We start from the raw sequence: 26,324 nt of genomic DNA on the forward strand, positions 1-26,324 counted from the left end.
GTTGTGTAAGGGCTATTTGACGAAGAAGGAGAGTGATGGAGTGCTGCATCAGATGACCTGGCCTCCACAATCCCCCGACCTCAACCCAATTGAGATGGTTTGGGATGAGTTGGATCACAGAGTGAAGGAAAAGCAGCAAACAACAAATAAGTGCTCAGCATATGTGGGAACTCCTTCAAGACTGTTGGAAAAGTATTCCAGGTGAAGCTGGTTGAGACAACGCCAAGAGTGTGCAAAGCTGTCATCAAGGCAAAGGGACGCTATTTGAAGAATCTCATATATAAACTATATTTTTGTTTTAAAAAATGTTGGTTACTACATGATTCCATGTTTCATAGTTATTCATAGCTTTGATGTCTTCACTATTATTCTACAATGTAGACAATAGTAAAAGTAAAGAAAAACCCTTGAATGAGTAGGTGTTCTAAAGATTTTGACCGGTAGTGTAAATCGACTTTATAATCGATGGCAAGACTTGAAAATAGCTTAGTATTGACAAACAACCAACTTGGCAGAGCTTGAAGATTTTGGAAAACAATAAATGCGCAAATTTTGCACAATCTAGGTGAGCAAAGCTCTTAGATACTTACACAGAAAGACTCGCTGCCAAAAGGTGAATCTAACATGCATTGACTCTGGGTGTTGAATACTTATCTAGTTAAGTTCTATTAGTGTTTTATTTTTCATAATTGTTTTTCAAATGCTAGAATTTTTCTTCCACTTTGACAGAGTATTTTGTTTAGATCGACAAGAAAATGACAATGAAATTCATGTTAATCCCACGTTACGTGGAATAAGCAAAGAGGTGTGAACACTTTCTGAAGGCACTGTAACCTGTATAAAATCAAAACATAGGCCAGTAAATTGCAAAATAACCACTGAAATTCAAGACTGGTGCTACAAAAATAATTTAGAAACAGTAAATGTTAGCTAGCGCCGACAGATTTTTCACTTTTCATATCAAGAGAAAACATTTGATTCGCTTCGAGCCATGAGGCAACTCCCGTTACTCCCGTTACATCCTCAAGAGTTATAGGCTAACTCTGACTCTGAGCTGATGCTAAGCAGACGTGGTTTTAAATTACATTTCCTTGTAATGAGACACTATGGAGCCCCAGAGGGATAAAAGTCATGATAAAACCTGTCTAAGCCTAAGGTCAATGTCATTCACCCTCAGCTTCCCCAACACTGCAGCCTTACACACCAATTAGTATTCTGAAAGGATGGGCCAGTAAGAAATAACTGCGTGGGTTTTCAACCACTCACCAAGCCAAGAGGAACATCAACCCACTAATTTAATAAATGTCGTTATCCTTGCTGAAGTCATTGTATCCATATTGGGGTGGTGGGGTTGGGGATGAGCATTTGAAATGTTTTGACTGTTCGATAGGCTTGGGCGATATTTCCCGGGGGGGTGGGTACATGCTATGCAACTGCTTACAACTAAAAGTATAAATATAAGAAATCTAATCAATTATATCCAGCTCAGGGCTCCAGTTACGCATCTGGTTTGTTAACTTGCTAGCTAAGTGGCTGGATGTCAAGATCAAGCTTATTGGTTACATCAGAGACATTCAATCCCCTCCTGGATCAAGATCCCTGTTGCCTAAATAGTTTTGATAAAGTAAATATACCCCTTCCGTGCACATTCGGCAATATACCCCGGTGTAGTACAGAAAATCTAGATACCACCCAACCACATTCCCCCAAATACTTGACAATTTTTTAAAATGTATTTATCTACAGTATGCCAAAATAATAACCACTACAGATAACAAATCCTAATTGCTAAATAGCCCCATACACACACACACATACATATAAATATACAGTCAATAAAAAAGCAAGTGCCATTTAACATTAATTATTTTGAACTATAATATCAACTGGTTATATTATATTGTGGAACACAATCAGTAATCTTAACTGGTTACATGATATAATGGAACACAATCTGCGATATCAACTGGTTATATTATATTGTGGAACACAATCAGTATTCTCAACTGGTTACATGATATAATGGAACACAATCAGTAATCTCAACTGGTTACATGATATAATGGAACACAATCTGTGATATCAACTGGTTGTATTATATTGTGGAACACAATCAGTATTCTCAACTGGTTACATGATATAATGGAACACAATCAGTAATCTCAACTGGTTACATGATATAATGGAACACAATCTGCGATATCAACTGGTTATATTATATTGCGGAACACAATCAGTATTCTCAACTGGTTACATGATATAATGGAACACAATCTGCGATATCAACTGGTTATATTATATTGTGGAACACAATCAGTATTCTCAACTGGTTACATGATATAATGGAACACAATCTGCAATATCAACTGGTTATATTATATTGTGGAACACAATCAGTATTCTCAACTGGTTACATGATATAATGGAACACAATCTGCGATATCAACTGGCTATATTATATTGTGGAACACAATCAGTATTCTCAACTGGTTACATGATATAATGGAACACAATCTGCGATATCAACTGGTTATATTATATTGTGGAACAAAATCTTAATAAGGCCAGTAACCTCAGCAGTGGCGCTTGCTTGTAGAAGCCTATAGCTGTACAATGGCATAGCATTGTTTTGGTCATTTAGCAGACAAGACACTCTTATTTCCAGAGTCCTTATCACAGTCAGATACCTATTTTATAGTAAAGAGTGATGTAATATAACAAAATAAAATAGAACAGAATATTTTTCCAAATTAAAGACGTGATGCATGTCGTGCCTCAACAGTGATTGTCAAAGAGTGATCATTTGAAACAGGGCTCAATTTGGAGACGGTCAGAAACCAAAATCTGTCTTTCGATATACAGCTGTTGGATTTAGTTCATTCTGCATGTTTTTTGGAATTCTATAAATGGATGAACAATTCCACATTGAACACATCATGGAGATGAATTACAGCCAAAACATCTGCTTGGTGAGTAGGCCTATGCTGATGAAAATACGCTCTGTCTTTATCAAACTAATGGTTTTGCATACTTTCAGTGTGGAACCTTGTCTATGTTTAGGGGGGTTTGGCCTCGGCTAACCAATTCTAAATGGCATTATCAGTTCGCAAAGTAGACTAAGCAGAAAATAGATAGGGCACAATAAAAAACTACAGCTCATTGTTACATACACTATATATACAAAAGTATGTGGACACACGTTTAAATGAGTGGATTTGGCTATTTCAGCCACACCCATTTCTGACAGGTGTATACAATCGAGCAAACAGCCATGCAATCTCCATAGACAAACATTGGCAGTAGAATGGCCTTACTTAATTAAGAGCTCACTGAGACTTTCAACGTGGCACTGTCATATGATGCCGCCTTTCCAACAAGTCAGTTCGTCAAATTTCTACCCTGCTGGTGTTGCCCCGGTCAACTGTAAGTGCTGTTATTGTGAAGTGGAAACATCTAGGAGCAACAACGACTCGGCAGCTAAGTGGTAGGCCACACAAGCTCACAGAATGGGACCGCCGAGTGTTAAAGAGCGTAACAATCGTCCGTCCTCGGTTGCAAAACTCACTACCGAGTCCCAAATTGCCTTTGGAAGCAACGTCAGTACAAGAAATGTTTGTCAGGAGCTTCATGAAATGCAGCCGCACACAAGCCTAAGATCTCCATGCGCAATGCCAAGTGTCGGCTGGAGTGGTGTAAAGCTCGCCACCATTGGACTCTGGAGCAGTGGAAACACACTCTCTGTAGTGATGAATCACGCTTCACCATCTGGCAGTCTGACAGACGAGTCTGAGTTTGGCAGATGCCAGGTGAACTCTACCTGCCTGAATGCATAATGCCAACTGTAAAGTTTGGTGGAGGAGGAATAATGGTCTGGGGCTGTTTTTCTTCGTTTGGGCTAGGCCCCTTAGTTCCAGTGAAGGAAAATCTTAGTTCCAGTGAAGGAAAATCTTAAAGCTACAGCATACAATGACATACCAGACAATTATGTTTCCAACTTTGTGGCAACAGTTTGGGGAAGGCCTTTTCCTATTTCAGCATGACAATGCCCCCATGCACAAAGCAAGGTTCATACAGAAATCGTTTGTTGAGATCGGTGTGGAAGAACTTGACTGGCCTGCAAAGAGCCCTGACCTCAACTCCATCGAACACCTTTGGGATGAATTGGAATGCCGACTGTAAGCCAGGCCTAATTGTCCAACATCAGTGCCCGACTTCACTAATGCTCTTGTGGCTGAATGGAAGCAAGTCCCCGCATGTTCCAACATCTAGTGGAAAGCCTTCCTAGAAGAGTGGAGGCTGTGATAGCAGCAAAGGGACGCCCAACTCCATATTAATTCCTATAATTAATTAAATAGAGATGTTTGACGAGCAGGTGTCCACTACTTTTGGTCATGTAGTGTACTTTCCAACCTCAAATCAACCAATCCATTTTGATGATAACACTTTCGTCATTTGGCAAGGAATGTAGCTTGTGTACCCCATCAGCTACGTTTTATAGGTATTTATTTCTGGCATAACGGGAGCTTGTGTGCCCCATCAGCTACGTTTTACAGATATTTATTTCTGGCATAACGGGAGCTTGTGTACCCCATCAGCTATGTTTTACAGATATTTATTTCTGGCATAACGGGAGCTTGTGTACCCCATCAGCTACGTTTTACAGATATTTATTTCTGGCATAACGTAGGTATTTATTTCTGGCATAACGGGAGCTTGTGTACCCCATCAGCTACGTTTTACAGATATTTATTTCTGGCATAACGTAGGTATTTATTTCTGGCATAACGGGAGCTTGTGTGCCCCATCAGCTACGTTTTACAGATATTTATTTCTGGCATAACGGGAGCTTGTGTACCCCATCAGCTACGTTTTACAGATATTTATTTCTGGCATAACGGGAGCTTGTGTGCCCCATCAGCTACGTTTTACAGATATTTATTTCTGGCATAACGGGAGCTTGTGTACCCCATCAGCTACGTTTTACAGATATTTATTTCTGGCATAACGGGAGCTTGTGTGCCCCATCAGCTACGTTTTACAGATATTTATTTCTGGCATAACGGGAGCTTGTGTGCCCACTCAGCACGCGTGTGTGGAGGGAGAGGTCAGGGCGCAATTGAGTGAATGAGACACAAAAGGGAAAGGGAATTTAGGGAGAAGAGTGTAATGCTTGGCTTGGTTTATTTTTTGTTGTGCCCCGCAAATGCACATGTACAAATGGAACACTATAGTCAAGTAAGGCCTAATCAACGAGGGGCTATGCATTCTTTGGAAAATAATGAACAAGTGGAACAGAGTTGCTTTATTTTCTAGAGAATACATTGAGCCCCGAGTTGACTATACCTTTCATACCATGGCTATAATTTAACACATTTGACGCTAGAAATGTGTTCACTTGCAGGTAGAAATGTGTTCGACAACATCCACTGAAATAGCTGCAGTAGTTGCCTTGGTAACCAAACCATCAGTCTTAGCTTGCTATAATGAAAATCGAATTCAACACTGCCGATAATGTTTTCAATTCGACTTTTGTTTTCAAAAGCAAATATAGAACATGTAAGAATTAACTATAGCCATTGAATTCTACCCCGCTGATATACCATGCATTATAGGGAAATAATGCACGCTCTTGAATGCCCTTCAAGCCAATCAGAAATTAGTTTTCAACAATGCCATGGTATAAGGTAAATTAACATTGTCTCCATGACCAAACTTCACTTCAGGCAGCCGCAAAGCACATTGGGGCGGCAGGGTAGCCTAGTGGTTAGAGCGTTGGACTAGTAACCGGAAGGTTGCAAGTTAAAACCCCCGAGCTGACAAGGTACAAATCTGTCGTTCTGCCCCTGAACAGGCAGTTAACCCACTGTTCCTAGGCCATCATTGAAAATAAGAATTTGTTCTTATAACTGACTTGCCTGGTTAAATAAAAGGTACAAAATAAAATACATAAAAAAAAATATAAAAAACATTCCACAAAATAGTTTTACAGTATTTGAATTTTTTATTATCTCTGAACCAAGATCGAGCTTGGAAGTTCGTTCGAGTCCTCGATTCCTCATACCCATCCCTAGTTGGGGCGGCTCTGTGGTGATCTCCCAGTCAGACCCCTGGGCCTCCGGAATTAGTTTGGGCTCATGTTACTGGGAGTGCTATGTCAGGCCTTTTAGTGATGACAGGCATGCACAGCCACACTGACCATGTGACCCCAGTAAGCAGCCAACGATACAGCCGCCGCAGCCCCCCTCTCACCCCATCATTCTTCTCCTTGGGGTCTTGGCGTGTTTGAGATATTCTGTCCCGTCCCCCACCAACACCACCACCCCTCCATTCCCAGGGCCTGAGAAACCCTCCTAGGACAAACAGCTCCTGCAGACCTCTCCCCATCACATAAACCTGGACCACTTTGGCCTTTTATCAGTGGAATCTCATAACATACATGACAGCGCTCCTCGAGGCTCAGCCAAACATGGTCTAAATTGTCAGCCATCCCCCCCCTCCAATCCCCCTTTCTATCACCACAGCCCTCCTCCACCCCCTCCCTATCACCACAGCCCCCCTCCACATCACCACAGCCCTCCTCCACCCCCTCCCTATCACCACAGCCCTCCTGGATTTAATATGTTGCTGCTGCTGCTCTCCCATTTCCTAATTTGACCAATGTTCCATTTCCCAGAAAGAGAAAGAGCTCTGAAAATGAGCGCCAGAAAGAGCTCTGAAAATGGTAGCTAGCTAGCTAGCTGCTCCACCAGCGAAACCCCCCACTCCCCTCCATACAACCCCTCATCCCCAACCAAGTCGTTTTTAATGCAGCTCCAGCACTGTTTGGGTAATAAAATGATCTCATGCTCTCTGCATGCTGCCATGCCATTAGTAGGCCCGGACTGAGAGAGTGCAGGTCCCCCTCTCATCTCCTCCTCTGCAAGGCCTCTGACCCCGGTCAGGCAGAGAGCACTGTGGGAAGATCAGCTGGAATAACAGGGGGGGGTTGTGTCCTCAGGGAGAGGACCTGAGTGGAAGCAGGGATTTCAGGGGCACACAGGGAACTCTGAGGAGAACCAACTCCCTCATGGTGCCCCATCCTACCTAGTAGGACACAGCAGCCACCAATGAACATCTTTAAAGATAATCATGTACATTTAATACCAAAGCTGTCACTACCTTCCAGATAATCAAATCCCTTTTTGATGGTTTGATCTCTGACCTTTTCTTCCGCTCAATGGTCATCTGTGTGTAGCAGTTGCATGAATCACAATGGTGACTGACTTTCTGATATTTCTACCATTCCAGTTGAACAGTCTATTCAGTATCCTCTCCACAGTTCAGGGCCATTGGCCACTGGCCCAGGGACAAAAACATTGCCACGATTTCAGACAGAAATATTTCATCAGTTTAAAGAGTCCCTCATTGGCTGTAAGTCTCCTAGACAGAGTCCCTCATTGGCTGTAAGTCTCCTAGACAGAGTCCCTCATTGGCTGTACGTCTCCTAGACAGAGTAGGGAAGTGGCTGTATTGGATTTGGAGCTCAACAATTCTGCCATTTGGGCAGCGGGGTAACTTTTTCTGTTCTGTAAGGAAAAAGTCAAGACAGAATTTAAAATAATATAACACAGTTTTTACAGAAATGTGATGAAAACGTGTTAGCACTTAAAATTAACAAGGCCTGCTTCTAGCAGTTGAGGCACGATAAAGGAATACATGGTAATTAACCAATTGGCATGATTAAATGTTTAGGGCCGTCCTCTCCTTCTAGATGTGATGGAACACAAGTCGACCTGCCGTCCACACATGTGGAAAGACCTGCTCAAGAACAGCCAATCCCCGCCAGCCAATTGGCACAGTAAGTGTCCGGTACACGACACAATCACTCTCCAATCAACTAAAATAACACAGCATGACCCACTCAACTGCCTGTCTCCAAATGTGTGTGTGTGTGTGTGTGTGTGTTTGCACCCCAACAAAGAAAACACACAAATACCCCCAAATTCGAAGGATTCACACAACTCCTAAAGCACCATGCAGCATCATTTAAAAAGACATCGCCATGTGTGAAGGGGGTAGGATGAAAGCGCTTAATGAAAACCTGATGACTCTGTCATTCTATAGTCCACCCAATGGAACAAAGTTTGTTGTAGCAGAGTTGACCCTTGCTGAATGGCTTGGATTATGTGCAAGCTATGGCTTGATCTAGCATGATAACTATTGGCCACTTTCCAATATCAACTTCAAGTGTTGCCAGTGATGTTATAACTTGAGACTCGCAAACCACAGCGATATTTACGGTTGTGGTGTTTATATTGGTTACATATAAACACAATGACAAAACATTTGAAAGGCCATTGGAAAAAGCACTAGGCCCTTGTTCCATTTTAGTTGCTCATCTGTAGGATTCCCTGCTCAGCTCAGCACAAGTAAGCATTTCACAGCCCATGTGACAAATACAATTTGATTTGAGCCGTGGTGAACTGTCTGTATCCATTCTGAGATTATTTTGAAAGCTTTTTTGTAAGGCAGCGGCAGCCTGGGTGGGCTGTAATTTAGTCTGAGTAAATGTACAAATCTCAGCCTGGAAATAAAGACATTGCAATGAGTGACATAGAGCAAGGAAGAGTGAAACAAACAGAGAGCTAGTCCGGAGACGACCCAGAACATTTCTACACACGTCCCCCTGCTACAGGGAGCCAGTCTGGCTGGAGACGACCCAGAACATTTCTACACACGTCCACCAGCTACAGGGAGCCAGTCCGGAGACGACCCAGAACATTTCTACACACGTCCCCCTGCTACAGGGAGCCAGTCCGGAGACGACCCAGAACAATTGGGAGCCAGTCCGGAGACGACCCAGAACCTTTCTAAACACGTCCCCCTGCTACAGGGAGCTAGTCCGGAGACGACCCAGAACATTTCTAAACACGTCCCCCTGCTACAGGGAGCGACCCACTGCTGTGCCATTGTGGATGGGGGGGGGGGGGGGGGGGGGGGGGCTCTGTCACAATTATTCTCTCTGTCTCTCTCTCTCTGAGATCCGGAAGCATGGCAGTGCTGTGTTTTGTGCTGGTCCTATGGCCTGGTCCTATCCTATCCTATGGCCTGGTCCTGGTCCTATGGCCTGGTCCTATGGCCTGGCCATTAATTCCTCATTGTAGCCAACGAAAAGGAAAGATAATTGGATAAGACAACAATATCAGCTGTAGCACCATGATTAAGTAGTATGTAGGTAAGACATTTCATAAAAGGAGTTCTAGTTCTCAATGATGAGAAATATGCAAAAACTAAAGCAATGTGGGGGGGGGGGGGTCAAAATCAAAAGTAACAGTCAGTATCTGCTGTGGCCACCAGCTGCATTGAGTACTGTAGTGCATCTTCTCCTCATGGACTGCACCAGATTTGCCAGTTCTTGGTGTGAGATGTTAACCCACTCTTGCACAAAGGCACCTGCAAGTTCCCGGACATTTCTGAGGGGAATGGCCCTAGCCCTCACCCTCAGATTCAACAGGTTCCAGAAGTGCTCAATGGGATTGAGATTCGGGCTCTTCGCTGGCCATGGCAGAACACTGACATTCCTGTCTTGCAGGAAATCACGCACAGAACGAGCAGTATGGCTGGTGGCATTGTCATGCTGGAGGGTCAGGATGAGCCTGCAGGAAGGGTACCACATGGGGGAGGAGGATGTCTTCCCTGTAACGCATAGCGTTGAGATTGCCTGCAATGACAACAAGCTCAGTTCGATGATTCTGTGACACACTGCCCCAGACCATGACGGAGCCTCCACTTCCAAATTGATCCCGCTCCAGAGTACAGGCCTCGGTGTAACGTTCATTCCTTCGGCAATAAACGCAAATCCGACCATCACCCCTGGTGAGACAAATCCCCGACTCGTCAGTGAAGAGCACTTTTTGCCAGTCCTGTCTGGTCCAGCGACGGTGGGTTTGTGCCCATATGCGACGTTGTTGCCGGTGATGTCTGGTGAGGACCTTCCTTATAACAGGCCTACAAGCCCTCAGTCCAGCCTCTCTCAGCCTATTGCAGACAGTCTGAGTACTGATGGAGGGATTGTGCGTTCCTGGTGTAACTCGGGCAGTTGTTGTTGCCATCCTGTACCTGTCCCGCAGGTGTGTTGTTACACGTGATGCCACTGCGAGGACGATCAGCTGTCCACCCCGTCTCCCTGTAGCGTGTCTTAGGCGTCTCACAGTACAGACATTGCAATTTATTGCCCTGGCCACATCTGCAGTCCTCATGTCTCCTTGCAGCATGCCTAAGGCATGTTCACACAGATGAGCAGGGACCCTGGGCATCTTTCTTTTGGTGTTTTTCAGAATCAGTAGAAAGGACTCTTTAGTGTCCTAAGTTTTCATAACTGTGACCTTTATTGCCTACCGTCTGTAAACTGTTAGTGTCTTAACGACCGTTCCACAGGTGCATGTTCATTAATTGTTTATGGTTCATTGAACAAGCATGGGAAACTGTGTTTAAACCCTTTACAATGAAGATCTATGAAGTTATTTGGATTTTTACGATTTATCTTTGATGGACAGGGTCCTGAAAAAGGGACGTTTCTTTTTTTGCTGAGTTTACATTAGCTATAAGCATGTTATGTGAGTTTACATTAGCTATAAGCATGTTATGTAATTCATTATCTCACCCAATAGTCTATATACTATATCGTGATTGATTTTTTCCCCCTCTAATTCCTCCTCGCACATCAAAACATCACCAAAACACACCTCTCACTCTTTGTGCAACACAACGTTCACCACAATAACAACAGCAAGCCCTCAGAAACACTTTAGCTTCCCATTATGAAAAAGGATAACTGCTTCATGCAATAACTCTCCCTGCAGCAAGCCATTCAGTAACACTAGCCCACATTACAAAGCACACCACTGCTTTCTACACAACAATGTTTAGCTTCAAGGATGCCCCGCCCTCTCCAAATACTAGAGTGGTGTTTTCTGATTAGATGCTGCATTTTAGTGACCATTTTCAGGAACTGGGTCACACTTGTGGCACTATACAAGTATCTGCCAAAATAAAGGAAACACATGAGTAAATGAGGGTTCCGGTGGCTCGGTTCTGGTGTGGGGTGCATTTTCCTGCCATGGTTTAGGTCCTCTCAAACCCTTGGAAGGCAAGGTAAACTAGTAATTTCTATCCTGATGGGAGTGGTCTCTTCCAGGATGACCACGCCCCCATCCACAGGGTGTGAGTGGTCACTGAATGGTTTGATGAGCATAAAAACAATGTAAAGCATATAGTCTCTGTAGTCTCAGTCACCAGATATCAACCCAATTGAACACTTATGGGAGATTCTGGAATGCCGCCTGGGAGAGCGTTTTCCACCACCATCAACAAAACACCAAATTATGGAATTTCTCGTGGAAGAATGGTGTCTCATCCATCCAAAAATTCCAGACACTGGTAGAATCTATGCCAAGGTGCATTGAAGCTGTTCTGGTGGCTCGTGGTGATTCAGCGCCCTATTAAGACCATTTATGTTTGCGTTTCTTTTATTTTGGCAGTTACTTGTACCTTTCGCTTTAAAGGGGAAATCAGCAGTTGCTACATTTATTTTTGGACATATAAATTAATTATACGTACCCATTGATTCTTGAAGAATATAAATGCCTCATGAACTTAGTTCAAATGTCATACCCCATCAGAACCTGAAATAAGCTTTTTTTACCCAATATTTGTAAACAAAGTAAATGTAAATAAACACGAAATCTAATTTTATTTGTCACATACACAAGGTTAGCAGATGCGAGTGTAGCGAAATGCTTGTGCTTCTAGTTCCGACAATGCAGTAATAACCAACGAGTAATCTAACCTAACAATTTCACAACAACTACATTATACACACAAGTGTAAAGGGATGAAGAATATGTACATAAAAATATATGAATGAGTGATGGTACATAACGGCATAGGCAAGATGCAGTAGATGGTATAGAGTACAGTATATACATATGAGATGAGTAATGTAGGGTATGTAAACATTAAGTGGCATTGTTTAAAGTGGCTAGTGATACATTTTTACATACATTTTTCCATTATTAAAGTGGCTGGAGTTGAGTCAGTATGTTGGCAGCAGCCACTCAATGTTAGTGATTGCTGTTTAACAGTCTGATGGCCTTGAGATAGAAGCTGTTTTTCAGTGTCTCGGTCCCTGCTTTGATGCACCTGTACTGACCTCGCCTTCTGGATGATAGCGGGGTGAACAGGCAGTGACTCGGGTGCTTGTTGTCCTTCATGGTCTTTATGGCCTTCCTGTGACATCGGGTGGTGTAGGAGTCCTGGAGGGCAGGTAGTTTGCCCCCGGTGATGCGTTGTGCAGACCTCACTACCTCTGGAGAGCCTTACGGTTGTGGGTGGAGCAGTTGCCATACCAGGCGGTGATACAGCCCGTCAGGATGCTCTCGATCGTGCATCTGTAAAAGTTTGTGAGTGCTTTTGGTGACAAGCCAAATTTCTTCAGCCTCCTGAGGTTGAAGAGGCGCTTTGTTATTGTTTCAACTACTAATTGCTGCTTTAAACTATCAGGAATTATCTGACAATTCAGAGAGAAAAGAATTACAGAACAAATCTTTCTGGGAGAGGCTCAAAACCAATGAACTATGATCTTACAAGACAGAATCCGAAAATACGTATTTTAGAATAATTTATTCAGACCCCTTCCCTGTTTCCAAATGTTGTTACGTTACAGCCTTATTCTAAAATAGATTGAATTATATTCCATTTACACACAATAACCCATAATGACAAAGCGAAAACAGTTGACATTTTTGCACATTTATTACAAATAAAAAACAGAAATACCTTATTTACATAAGTACTCAGACCCTTTGCTATGGGACTAGGAATTGAGCTCAGCTGCATCATGTTTCCATTGATCATCCTTGAGTTGTTTCTACAACTTGATTGGAGTCCACCTGTGGTAAATTAAATTGATTGGACATGATTTGGAAAGGCACACACCAGTCTGTATAAGGTAACACAGTTGACAGTGCATGTCAGAGCAAAAACCAAGCCATGAGGTCGAAGGAATTGTCCGTAGAGCTCCGAAACAGGATTGTGTCGAGACACAGATCTGGGGAAGGGTACCAAAAAATGTCTGCAGCATTGAAGGTCCCCAAGAACACAGTGGCCTCCACCATAATTGTAGGTTGGCTAAGTTGATCCTGGTGTAATAAACGCCTGTTTATTCAGCTGGTGCTCTAAGTGTTACAATGTGATTGGTAACTAATAGCAAGGTAGAATGGATGTGCAGAAAAACTGTTGATGAAAAGGTTGTTACTGTCATGCAGCTGAGACTATAAGAAAACTAAATCAGGAAGCACCAGTGACTTGGTCACTAAAGAAGTGGTCAGATGACTCAGATGCTAAGCTACATGACTGTTTTGCTATCACAGACTGGATTATGTTCCGGGATTCTTCCGATGGCATTGAGGAGTACACCATATTAGAGGTTGACCGATTAATTAGGGCCGATTTCAAGTTTTCATAACAATCGGAAATTAGTATTTTTGGAAGCCGCTTTTTTGATTTATTAAAAAATGACACCTTTATTTAACTAGGCAAGTCAGTTAAGAACACATTCTTACTTTCAATGACGGCCTAGGAACGGTGGGTTAACTGCCTTGTTCAGGGGCAGAACGGCAGATTTTTACCTTGTCAGCTCGGGGATTCAATCTTGCAACCTTACAGTTAACTAGTCCAACACTCTAACCACCTGCCTCACGAGGAGCCTGCCTGTTACGCGAATGCAGTAAGAAGCCAAGGTAAGTTGCTAGCTAGCATTAAACTTATCTTATAAAAAACAATCAATCAATCATAATCACTAGTTAACTACACATGGTTGATGATATTACTAGTTTATCTAGCGTGTCCTGCGTGGCATATAATCGATGCAGTGCTCATTCGTGAAAAAGGACTGTCGTTGCTCCAACGTGTACCTAACCATAAACATCAATGCCTTTCTTAATATCAATACACAGAAGTATATATTTTTAAACCTGCATATTTAGCTAAAGGAAATCCAGGTTAGCAGGCAATATGAACCAGGTGAAATTTTGTCACTTCTCTTGCGTTCATTGCACACAGAGTCAGGTTATATGCAACAGTTTGGGCAGCCTGGCTCTTTGCGAACTAATTTGCCAGAATTTTACGTAATTATGACATAACATTGAAGGTTGTGCAATGTAACAAGAATATTTAGACTGATGGATGCCACCCGTTAGATAAATACAGAACGGTTCCGTATTTCACTGAAAGAGTAAACGTCTTGTTTTCGAGATGATAGTTTCCGGATTCAACCATATTAATGACCTACGGCTCGTATTTCTGTGTGTTATCAGGTTATAACTAAGTCTATGATTTGATAGAGCAGTCTGACTGAGCGGTGGTAGGCACCAGCAGGCTCGTAAGCATTCATTCAAACAGCACTTTCGTGCGTTTTGCCAGCAGCTCTTCACTGTGCTTCAAGCATTCCGCTGTTTATGACTTCAAGCCTATAAACTCCCGAGTTTAGGCTGGTGTAACCGATGTGAAATGGCTAGCTAGTTAGCGGGGTGCGCGCTAATAGCGTTTCAAACGTCACTCGCTCTGAGACTTGGAATAGTTGTTCCCCTTGCTCTGCATGGGTAACGCTGCTTCGGTGGTGGCTGTTGTCATTGTGTTGATGGTTCGAGCCCAGGTAGGAGCGAGGAGAGGGATGGAAGCTATACTGTTACACTGGCAATACTAAAGTGCCTATAAGAACATCCAATAGTCAAAGGTATATGAAATACAAATGGTATAGAGAGAAATAGTCATATAATTCCTATAATAACTACAACCCAAAACTTCTTACCTGGGAATATTGAAGACTCATGTTAAAAGGAACCACCAGCTTTCATGTTCTTATTTTCTGAGCAAGGAACTTAAACGTTAGCTTTTTTACATGCCACATATTGCACTTTTACTTTTCCAACACTTTGTTTTTGCATTATCTAAACCAAATTGAACATGTTTCATTATTTATTTGAGGCTAAATGGATTTTATTGATGTATTATATTAAGTTATAATAAGTGTTCATTCAGTATTGTTGTAATTGTCATTATTACAAATAAAAAACGAACAATTGGCCGATTAATCGGAATCGGCTTATTTTGGTCCCCCAATAATCATTATCGGTATCGGCGTTGAAAAATCAGAATCGGTCAACCTCTACACCACATCAGTCACTGGCTTCATCAATAAGTGCATTGATGACATCATCCCCACAGTGACCGTACGCACAGTGACCCGCTATGCCCTCAGTCGAACCATCAAACAGCCAAAGCGTCAATACAGGACAAAGGTTGAATCCTACTACACCGGCTCAGACACTCGTCGGATGTGGCAGGACTTGCAAACTATTACAGACTACAAAGGGAAGCACAGCAGCGAGCTGCCCAGTGACACGAGCCTACCAGACAAGCTAAATTACTTATATGCTCGCGTCGAGGCAAGCAACACAGAAGCATGCATGAGAGCATCAGCTGTTCCAGACGACTGTGTGATCATGCTCTCCGTAGCCGATGTGAGTAAGACCTTCAAACAGGTCAACATACACAAGGCTGCGGGGCCAGACGGATTACCAGGATGTGTACTCCAAGCATGCGCTGACCAACTGGCAAGTGTCTTCACTGACATTTTCAACCTGTCTGAGTCTGTAATACCAACATGTTTCAAGCAGACCACCATAGTCTCTGTGCCCAAGAACACTAAGGTAACCTACCTAAATGACTACCGATCCATAGCACTCACATCTGTAGCCATGAAGTGCTTTGAAAGGCTGGTCATGGCTCACATCAACACCATTATCCCAGAAACCCTAGACCCACTCCATAATTTGCATACCGCCCCAATAGATCCACAGATGATACCATCTCTATTGCACTCCACACTGCCCTTTCCCAACTGGTCAAAAGGAACACCTATGTGAGAATGCTATTCATTGACTACAGGTCAGCGTTCAACACCAAAGTGCCCTCAAAGCTCATCACTAAGCTAAGGACCCTGGGACTAAACACCTCCCTCTGCAACTGGATTCTGGACTTCCTGTAAAAATACAAATATGAATAATATTATGCTGACTCAGCTGTGCCTAATAAGTAATACAACAAATGATCTATTACCAGTGTGATCATACACCTAAAATGTGAAAATATAACTTGAGAAGAACAGCATTGGCAGGGCAAACCAGGCATGGCCAATACGCAGTGATAATGTATTGGGCCAATAGCCTACTGCACAAACCTCATTGGAAACATAACTGTTTTTAATGGGTTAATGTTGCATATGCTTACATTTTTTAAGTCATGTTTTTAAAAAATCTGAGCGGTAGATCTCAGCTTGCATTTTAAATCAGAAAGTGATGTTCAATCAGAAAAGGTCAGTGACCACTGGTACAAATGGTTCTCAGGTGCCGTCTTTAGAACCCCCTTGAAACTATGCAATTAGACCAGAACACGTCAGTTTGAGTAGACTTAACCTGACAAGAGATCACAACAAGACTAAACATGCTCTTTGCAAATAGGCAACAGGATAGGAGCTGCCTTACAAATGTGTTGTAGGGAAGGTAACAAAGAGCCCCAAATCGTATGTGTCCCTCTAGCCTACCTCATTCTAGCTGGCTAGCAGAATCATTCAGAAAAAACGCCTGCAAGAGCAGTGCATATTACAGTGTGTTACAACATCTGATGCTTGTGCTCCAGGCCATACTTATTTACTCACCAGATCAGTTATTCGTGTCAGTCTAAAAATGTCTATGGATAAAAATAAAATTCTCTGTCTTATCTCTTGAAATAGCTCCAGATACTGGTATGTGCACCATAAAGAGGACATCATTAAAATGGTGGGGTGGTATTATTCGCTATGCAACTGTGGCACCTAGTGGACAAAGAAGGACTTAAAAGTCAAATATTTACCATTATGTTACCTTTTGTTGCATTTCTTAGGCTACTTCGTTACCATAACAAACCTACCCGAAGAGCATTCAAAGAAAAGTCCAACAAAATACAGTCAGAATCGCAATGACATCCAATGACAACTCAAGCATCACAGTTAGAAATAGACTGAATGGTACTTGTATGTCCCGATGCTTGAAGTTAACTAAATATAACTAAATATAAATATTTACTGAGAAGTTAGCTAGCTCATCCACAGGATGTCGCCGGATGTGTGACTTATGTTATTCCAGTGTATTACAACTGGAGTCAACTATGGTAATTTCCATGTAAAAGGACCCATGAGCACCAACATGTGAAGTTTATAGAAGCATGTCAAATTGAGTGTCAAATGAAAGCTAAGTCTATATTCTTGATAAATTAAGGCATATACACATTTTGAAACCATTTTACATCCTAAAAATGTGGAATAAGCAAAGGCTTTGATTTGTGGTCAAACAGATGGAAAAGGGGTCTTAGAAAACATTTACCAGAAAAAACTGCCACAAATATATCAAAACACAATGATGTAGAAGTACAGACCCCTGCCAACTAATATCAACACTTATTACGTTTTGGATAGATTGTTCTGCCTTCTGGGGGGGGGGGGGGATAATGAAAGATAACACAAGGTAGACCTAAAAATGTGTTCGTGTTTTAACTGATATCAATTGTTTATGTATTATTAAGTGATTAAAACTCAATTCCGTTACCAAATTGTACTTCCGAAAAAAAGAATTGGTAACGGCATTTCTGCAATTGAACTGGCTACAATGGGAAGTCATAGTAGTCACATCAACAGTTGGGTTCCCAAGTTTGGACAGCACAGTAGAGTATGCAAGAGTTGAGTACACTATAATGTACTGTACTGTTTCGTACTGAAGTATGATCTACTATACTCTACTGAGCTCTACTGTTCTGTACTTTAATGTCCAAACTCGTGAAACATAGACGTCTATGATTGGTTCGGATTTGGTCCTGTCCGGACCAACCACATGGTCTTGTTTGGGGGCAGAGCTAATTAAAATAATACCCAGTGTGTAGAATAATACCCAAATATGCAAAGAAGGATATTGCATACTTATACATTTGTGGTTCAATAACCAAATGTTGTTGTTGTTGTTTAAATCAAGGTGTCATGTCATAGCAGACACCCCATTGTTCCTGCAGACATGTTGAATCTTCATTTGGAGCAGAAAACATGGACACATGAAAAACTGAGGGAGATTTTATAGAAATTCTGTTACCAAACTTTGCATCTGCACAATTCTACCAGTAAATGTGTGACACACACAGGTGTCTGTAATCATGGCCGGGTGTGGCCTGATATCATTGGTTAATTCTTAGATGTAAAAATAACATACCAAAAACATGAATGGATAGCATACGGTCATAGATACAATGTGGCTCCATAGGCCTACAAAAATGTACAATGCTGTCTGGATCTTTAATTTAAAAAGCCTCTCGTTTTAACAATAAATTGTCCCTTCAGTCTCAACGTAGACTTTGATCTGAAGCCATTCTTGTGATTATTGTGATTTTGTCATTGTAAATGTTTGTAGGCCTTTGTAGCCACATTGTATCTATGATCGTATGCTATCCATTCATGTTTTTGGTATGTTATTTTTACATCTGAGAATTAACCAATGATATCAGGCCACACCCGGCCATGATTACAGACACCTGTGTCTGTCCTTTGACACCATATAAACTAGTCACCCTGCAGTGTTTGTCATTGTACCCTGAAGAGGACAGCTTGTCTGTCCAAACGTTGATTATTAGGTTATTCAACTATTGCATCTGAGCTCCTAGAGTGTGCGTCTCTCCTTTAAATTTCAGTTGTTCAACTTTTAAATCAATGGTTTTTGTTTAGCATACATTTTAAGAGTCTCGGCGCAATTCTGTTACCATGGGATTGCCCCTATCCAAAAGCAGTATTACTGGGGGATGATCCTGCTTAAAGGATTTGAGTGCCTTCCCCACTGGAAATACTTCAGAGATCAGAAAGGAACCCCATGACCACAACATAATGACTCTCACAGGCATTGTCTACACCTGAGTCTGATCCACCTTTCTCTCAGAGAGTCAGAGAAAGAGAGATCAAGAGCGAGAGAGGGGGGAGGGAGAGAGAGAAAGAGAGAGAGAGCGCTATCCCGTCCTGCTCACCTGTTTTGTGTCTAGATTCTAAGTCTAAGACAAGTTGATACCTACTCAACCTGAGCCATATATTGAGGCCTTATGTTCATTAGGCCCTTATGTTAATAACAAAACATATGGCCATATAATTCTATGAAATAAAATACAACTGTATTTGTTCAAACAAGAAGGCACTACATAGGCAGTCCAACCTCATTAGGTGGCAGCACTGAAGCAGGTTGTTGTAAAAAGGTAAGCTAACATTCTTTTTAACATTACCAAGTGAAGTACTGAATGATGAAGGGAAAAAATAAAATGCCTTTGTGTGTGTACACGTGTGTGAGAGAGAGAAGGGGGGGGGGGGGGAGCAAGAGAGAGAGGCCAGGAAACAACCTGCCTGGAGGTGTGAGCCCAACCCAGCTGGCAGGGAAACAGTGGTCTGATGAGAGAGGAGAGGAGATTTACGAGGAGCTGTGACACGTAGCGCCCTCCTCCTGCCTGCAGAGACATAGTCCACACGGAACACACCACTGACTCCCCCACACAGCAGCCAGAGCCAGGGTAGAGGAACAGAACAGTACCAGAGCACTACATTATCACCTCAATGCTGCTGGGCTGTTCTTCTGCTCATCTTTGTAGAGAAACAAAGGGTGTTTCTTTTTTTATCTGATGAATTCAACTACCGGTAATTGTGTTGCGGGAATAGGTGTGTAGATGTATGTGTGTGTGTCACAGGAGTGGGTAATTGTGTTGCGGGAATAGGTGTGTAGATGTATGTGTGTGTGTCACAGGAGTGGGTAATTGTGTTGTGGGAATAGGTGTGTAGATGTATGTGTGTGTGTCACAGGAGTGGGTAATTGTGTTGTGGGAATAGGTGTGTAGATGTATGTGTGTGTGTCACAGGAGTGGGTAATTGTGTTGCGGGAATAGGTGTGTAGATGTATGTGTGTGTGTCACAGGAGTGGGTAATTGTGTTGTGGGAATAGGTGTGTAGATGTATGTGTGTGTGTCACAGGTGTGGGTAATTGTGTTGCGGGAATAGGTGTGTAGATGTATGTGTGTGTGTCACAGGAGTGGGTAATTTGATAACAGTGTACAAACCTCAGACAAATTACAACTACAAAGGCTCTAGAGACCTTCATGTTACCATAGGTGGATGAGGCAGACTAGATGAAGGAACAGTTTAAAGGATAGGTGTCCTGGTAGGTGAGGGGGTTCCCCTTTCTGCCTCCTCCTACCCCTGACTACTAGTCACAAACACAGATGTAAGGGTGCATGGCTCTTCTTTGGGCCTTGATGCCCTATAAAAAGACCAGAGACCACAAGTACAGTAACTGAAAGATAATAGCGAGGAAGGAACATTGTCACGTGGTTAAGAGCAAACACTTAGAGAATGTTGGACTCGATATCAATGATGACCCAAGTGCTGCACTGTGGTTGGCAGTGTTCCGCACTGGGACTCAAACACAATACAGTCCTTGATGCAATGTGATTCAGCAGCAATGCCTCATCTCTTACCGCTCCAACTCCAACCCACTTTTATCCTACAGAAAGGAGAGTCTACAGCAGCGGGTACTGAAAAACACATCAGGGCAACACTTCACTATTGTGGAGTTTGACAGTTAGGTAGATACAGTACCTTTAGAAAGTGTTCAGACCCCTTGACTTTTTCTACATTTTGTTACGTTACAGCCTTATTCTAAAATATATTAAATATTATTTTTTTCAGCAATCTACACACAATAAAGAAAACAGTTTTTGTAATTTTTGCATATGTATTAAAAAAAACATATCGTAATTACATAAGTATTCAAACCTTTTGATATGCGACTAGAAATTGAGCTCAGGTGCATCCTGTTTCCATTGATCATCCTTGAGATGTTTCTACAGCTTGATTGGAATCCAACTGTGGTAAATTTAAGTGATTGAAAATGATTTGGAAAGGCCTGTCTATATAAGGTAACACAGTTGACAGTGCATGTCAGAGCAAAAACCAAGCCATGAGGTCGAAGGAATTGTCCGTAGAGCTCCGAGAAAGGATTGTGTCGAGGGAACAGATCTGGGGAAGGGTATCAAAAAATGTCTGCAGCATTGAAGGTCCCAAGAACATAGTGGCCTCCATCATTCTTAACTGGAAGAAGTTTGGAAGCACCAAGAGTCTTCCTAGAGCTGGCCACGCGGCCAAACTGAGAAATCGGGGGAGAAGTGCCTTGGTCAGCAAGGTGACCAAGAACCTGATGGTCACTGACAGAGATCCAGAGTTCCTCTGTGGAGATGGGAGAACCTTCCAAAAGGATAACCATCTCTGCAGCACTCCACCAATCAGGCCTTTATGGTAGACTGGCCAGACGGAAGCCACTCCTCAGTAAAAGGCACACAACAGCCCGTTTGCCATTAGGGATCTAAAGGACTCTCAGACCACGAGAAACAATATTCTCTGGTCTGATGAAACCAAGGTTGAACTCTTTGGCCTGAAAGCCAAGCGTCACGTCTGAAGGAAACATGGCACCATGGTGAAGCATGGTGGTGGCAGCATCATGCTGTGGGGATTTTTTCAGCGGCAGGGACTGGGTGTATAGTCAGGATGGAGGCAAAGATGAACGGAGCAAAGTACAGCGAGATCCCTTTATGAAAAACGTGCTCCAGAGTACTCAGGACCTCAGACTGGGGTGAAGGTTCACCTTCCAACAGGACAACGACCCTAAGCACACAGCCAAGACAATGCAGGAATGGCTTCGGGAGAAGTCTCAATGTCCTTGAGAGGCCCAACCAGAGCCCGGACTTGAACTTTATCTAACATCTCTGGAGAAACCTGAAAATAGCTGTGCAGCAACGCTCCCCATCCAACTTGATAGAGCTGAGAGGATCTGCAGAGAAGAATGGGATAAACTCCCCAAATACAGGTGTGCCAAGCTTGTAGCTTCATACCCAAGAAGAATCAAGGGTGTACTCGCTGCCAAAGGTGCTTTAACAAACTACTGATTAAAGGGTCTGAATACTTACAGTGGGGCAAAAAATAATTTAGTCAGACACCAATTGTGCAAGTTCTCCCACTTAAAAAGATGAGAGAGGCCTGTAATTTTCACCATAGGTACACTTCAATTATGACAGACAAAATGAGAAAAAAAATCCAGAAAATCACATTGTAGGATTTTTAATGAATTTATTTGCAAATTATGGTGGCCTCATCTTTTTAAGTGGGAGAACTTGCACAATTGGTGGCTGACTAAATACTTTTTTGCCCCACTGTTATATTTTAGTTGTTTTTTTTCTAATACAGTTGCAAAAACGTCTGAAAACCTATTTTTGCTTCATCATTATGGGTTATTGTGTGAAATACATTTGAGAATAAAGCTCTAAAGTAACCAAATGTCAAGAGGTCTGAATACTTTCTGAATGCACTGTATGCAGCCTACATTTCCCACTTCTCATATAGGGCTCTTTTTTCCCATTTTCTTTTCTACCACATAGGCTACGGCTACACCGGATAGTAGGTCTGAAGTGATGTAAACACTACTCTATTGCTACTTCGAAAACATGCCTGTCGGCCTGTCTAGAATAAAGAGATGTGTGTGATGTTTCTGCTCTGATTGGAGAGAATAAAAGGAGGAATGTTTGTGATAAAGCACTCATTCTCTACTGTAGAAAATGCACTAAAATGTAGTCTGGAGAAATACAACATTGGTAATAACAATGTTACAGGCTAAATGTAAAAAATTATATTTCCCATGTATCTACAGCCAACCTACAAAGTGACTTTTGCAGAATGTAGTGCTGAGCCATTAAACTAATTAACCAACATCCGTTCAAACACCTGAACTCATCATGAGAGGCCAGTGGCTCATGGGTCTGTGTACCCACATCCATACCAACACATCAGAGGCGGTCCTAGCTTTTTGGGTGCCCGAAGTTCTATTTACAATAAGTGTCTCCAAAATGACAACACATTATTTATGATTCATTTCTATTGGGCACAAAATAATCTCAAACACAACCAAAGCCAACAGCAAATGCCTCCAACACATTTGTAGTGTCACAAGCTTGATGTAGTCATTGTGTGCTATGAATATGGGACCAAATACGTAACTTTTAACTACTTTAATACACAGTTGAATTTGTGCTAATACTTTTGGTCCCCTAAAATGGGGGGACTATGTACAAAAAAGTGCTGTAATTTCTAAATGGTTCACGCAATTTGGATACAAATACCTTCAAATTAAAGCTGACAGTCTGCGCTTTAAACTCAGTCATTATATAATTTAAAATCCAAATTGCTGGAGTACAGAGCCAAAACAACAACAAAATTGTCACTGTCCCAATACCTTTGGAGCTCAATGTATATTGGAAATTGATCTGTGGCCTACAGAAGGGGGGCCGCCAGTTGCCCATCCCTGATGTATAGGATGAGTAATTGAGGCCTGGGTGTGTAAGCTTACACCACAAGAGTGATTGGCATGCATGATTCTATTCATAAACTGAGACAAGTCGCTCTCCTCCTCCGAGGTATATTCAATGTCTTTAAACAGCTGACTAAGAGCATATCAAATACGTTGCTATGGTTCCTATGGCAAGACCTCTGTGTAGTTCATGTTTGCTTGTCGGTAGATGTTGAAATAGCCCTTGGCCCGATAAAGTATATTCCTGCTTAGGCATGTTACATTAATTGTCTAAAAGTGTTGCAAAGCGAACATTGAAGATTTTGAATGCAGCCCAAAATGGCCAAACAGTGGTTAACACCACTTCTGATGTGCATGCATTGTATTGATGCTGGTGTGCCGCATAGCATCAACAATAAAAACACAACAACATATACATAAAAGGATATTGCTGATGGCATTGTTTTAAAGTACACAATGCCATCATTTTGCTTACCTAAATATTTGATGTGGAACCCTCGCGGAGGATTGAGAGACCTCCTCATCCATCCCTCTCTGAGAACCTCCAGGTGATCCTCTTTACCCTGGATCAACAGCACGTGCTCGTCAATCCAGCCCAGGAAAAACGTGTCCGATATGGCGTCCGATATTCTTTGATTCCAAACGTGCTGTGTGTTCTCAGCTTTAAAATCCGCAAAAATCTCATAGCCGGTGTGATGGCGCGGCAGTTCGTCGCTCTCAGACACACCAGTCGAATCACCCTTGCCGATCCTAGTCAATACGATGGCCAGGGAGTGCGGCGCTATCTGCAGAAAAGACTCCATTGTCGAGTTGTCCTAAGTCGTGAACGTTAAGTCATGAACAACATCAAACATGACACCATTCCGTTTTATACATAAATCCGAGTAGGGTAGCTAGGCAGACGACTTTGTTCTGTAACGAAGACATAGCACACATTCCACAGTAGGCTGCACAGCTCCTATTTTTTTCTATCCAGCCTCGTCAAGGCAACGTACCTGTCTGATGTTTTATGTCGAACGTACTCATCAAATTAATCGAAATGACATCCACGTCTCAACCCTGGTTAACCCGGGGCGAATTGTATCGAATTCGACTACAAATTGGGAGCTAATAATTTAATCTAACAGAGAACGGTTACCGAGGATTCGATCTCGTGGGACACCTGTCCCTACTGCACCGCGCTCAAACTCGTGCCATCGCCTATTGTATATTGAAGGTAAACCCCTTCTTACCTTGCGAGCACAGGGAGTCCAATTTCAAGGTACCGGTGATCTTTCTCCAACAGGCAAGGTAAAATCCCTGGAGAAATCCTCAGGCGGGTCTCCAAGGTGTTATTACGCCACCTGCAGGCTGCTGTTCGCAGATAAACTGGAGTAAAGGTTGTTTCTTGTTGCACAGTGCAGCTGGTGCCAGCCAACCAGACATAAATACCACTGTTCAGGCATAGGGCCTATAAAATAGATTCTGTAGCTGTCCATGAACAAAACCCCTAAACGTATTGAGAAGATGCAAATTAACTACTTTTATATCTCTTCTAGCTCTACTGTCCTAAAGAAATGGTTGGCACCCCATCCGTCCATTTCAATTGTGTTTATTGGAAAGCAGCATATTAAACCAGTGCATTGTCACCTATACAACATTATCTAGTAAAGTTAAGTATGGCTACTCTATGTGTGACTCAAGCACTCAACACGTGTCCTATGGTTGTTGGGCATATATGAGGGAGGTAATCATATATAACTCACCTTACCTCTCTTGAATTTTGGGGGGTCGAAGTCGGCCTATGAGCAACCCTATTGGTTTGGGTATTACCACATGCTGGTCCCTTTTTCGTCCTGCACCTGACCTAGGCCAGCGATCAGTTGTCATGAGCCCGAGGAGCATCAGACAGACGTGAGACTGCCCACACAACCGGATTAGACCAAAGTCAGTCCTTACAGTGTAGATAAGTCAGTCCTTACAGTCTAGATAAGTCCTTACAGTGTAGATAAGTCCTTACAGTGTAGGTGAGTGAATTCAGTTTAGGGAAAACAGTGAAGCAAAAGCCCAAACTTTCTCTACAGTACAAACATGACAGATTTATTACAGTCTAGAAGGTTTAACAGATGATATCTGTCACTTGTATGGTGTTCTTACCCCTGAAATGTAAAGTGTGAGTGGGTGAAATGTCTGTCCATGCTAGATTCAAACCAGATGAAAAAAGACAACTAAAATACCTCCCAGATAGGCCTTTTTGGCAGGATGCCATGGTAGTGTATCGTAACATGTTGTTTCCCTTACTAGGTTCAGGTTTCTCTTGGACATGTTCCTGGATTTTCCTCTCTAAAGGGCACTGATATAAAGAGCATATGGAAATAGTATAAATTTCACAGCTGTGGTGAGAAAAACAGGCTTACACCTGGATTGATCTCCCATCAGGAAGAAAGTGCCAACAGCAGGCTGATATGATAGCACAATAAGTGATCAGATGACTTTGATTGCCATCTCTGCCCCTAAAATCACGTACTTTACCAAGAAAAGGTGAACAAGAGTTCAGTACAAAGAGAAGACTGCAAGTAAGCAAGACGACCCTAACTTCAACCCCTAACGGTAACTTCAACCGCTAACCCTAGCTTCATGTCCATATCCCAGTATAATCCTAACCCTAGCTCCATGTCCATATCCCAGTATAATCCTAACCCTAGCTCCATGTCCATATCCCAGTATAACCCTAACCCTAGCTCCATGTCCATATCCCAGTATAATCCTAACCCTAGCTTCATGTCCATATCCCAGTATAATCCTAACCCTAGCTTCATGTCCATATCCCAGTATAATCCTAAC

General features: G+C 42.4%; 1 protein-coding gene across 1 annotated transcript in view; it reads right to left on the reverse strand.

Annotated features, from left to right (window-relative positions):
• The window catches only part of LOC139390967 (storkhead-box protein 2-like), a 99,394-nt gene extending 74,542 nt beyond the window's left edge, over positions 1 to 24,852 (reverse strand). The window contains exon 1 of the mRNA XM_071138398.1: positions 23,977 to 24,852. Within this exon, the coding sequence (XP_070994499.1) occupies positions 23,977 to 24,304 (328 nt within the window). The 5' untranslated portion in view covers positions 24,305 to 24,852. The remainder of the gene's footprint in view (positions 1 to 23,976) is intronic.
• Between the last annotated feature and the right edge of the window lie 1,472 nt (positions 24,853 to 26,324).

This window comes from Oncorhynchus clarkii, chromosome 31 (assembly GCF_045791955.1).
Source record: "Oncorhynchus clarkii lewisi isolate Uvic-CL-2024 chromosome 31, UVic_Ocla_1.0, whole genome shotgun sequence".
Taxonomy (NCBI): domain Eukaryota; kingdom Metazoa; phylum Chordata; class Actinopteri; order Salmoniformes; family Salmonidae; genus Oncorhynchus; species Oncorhynchus clarkii.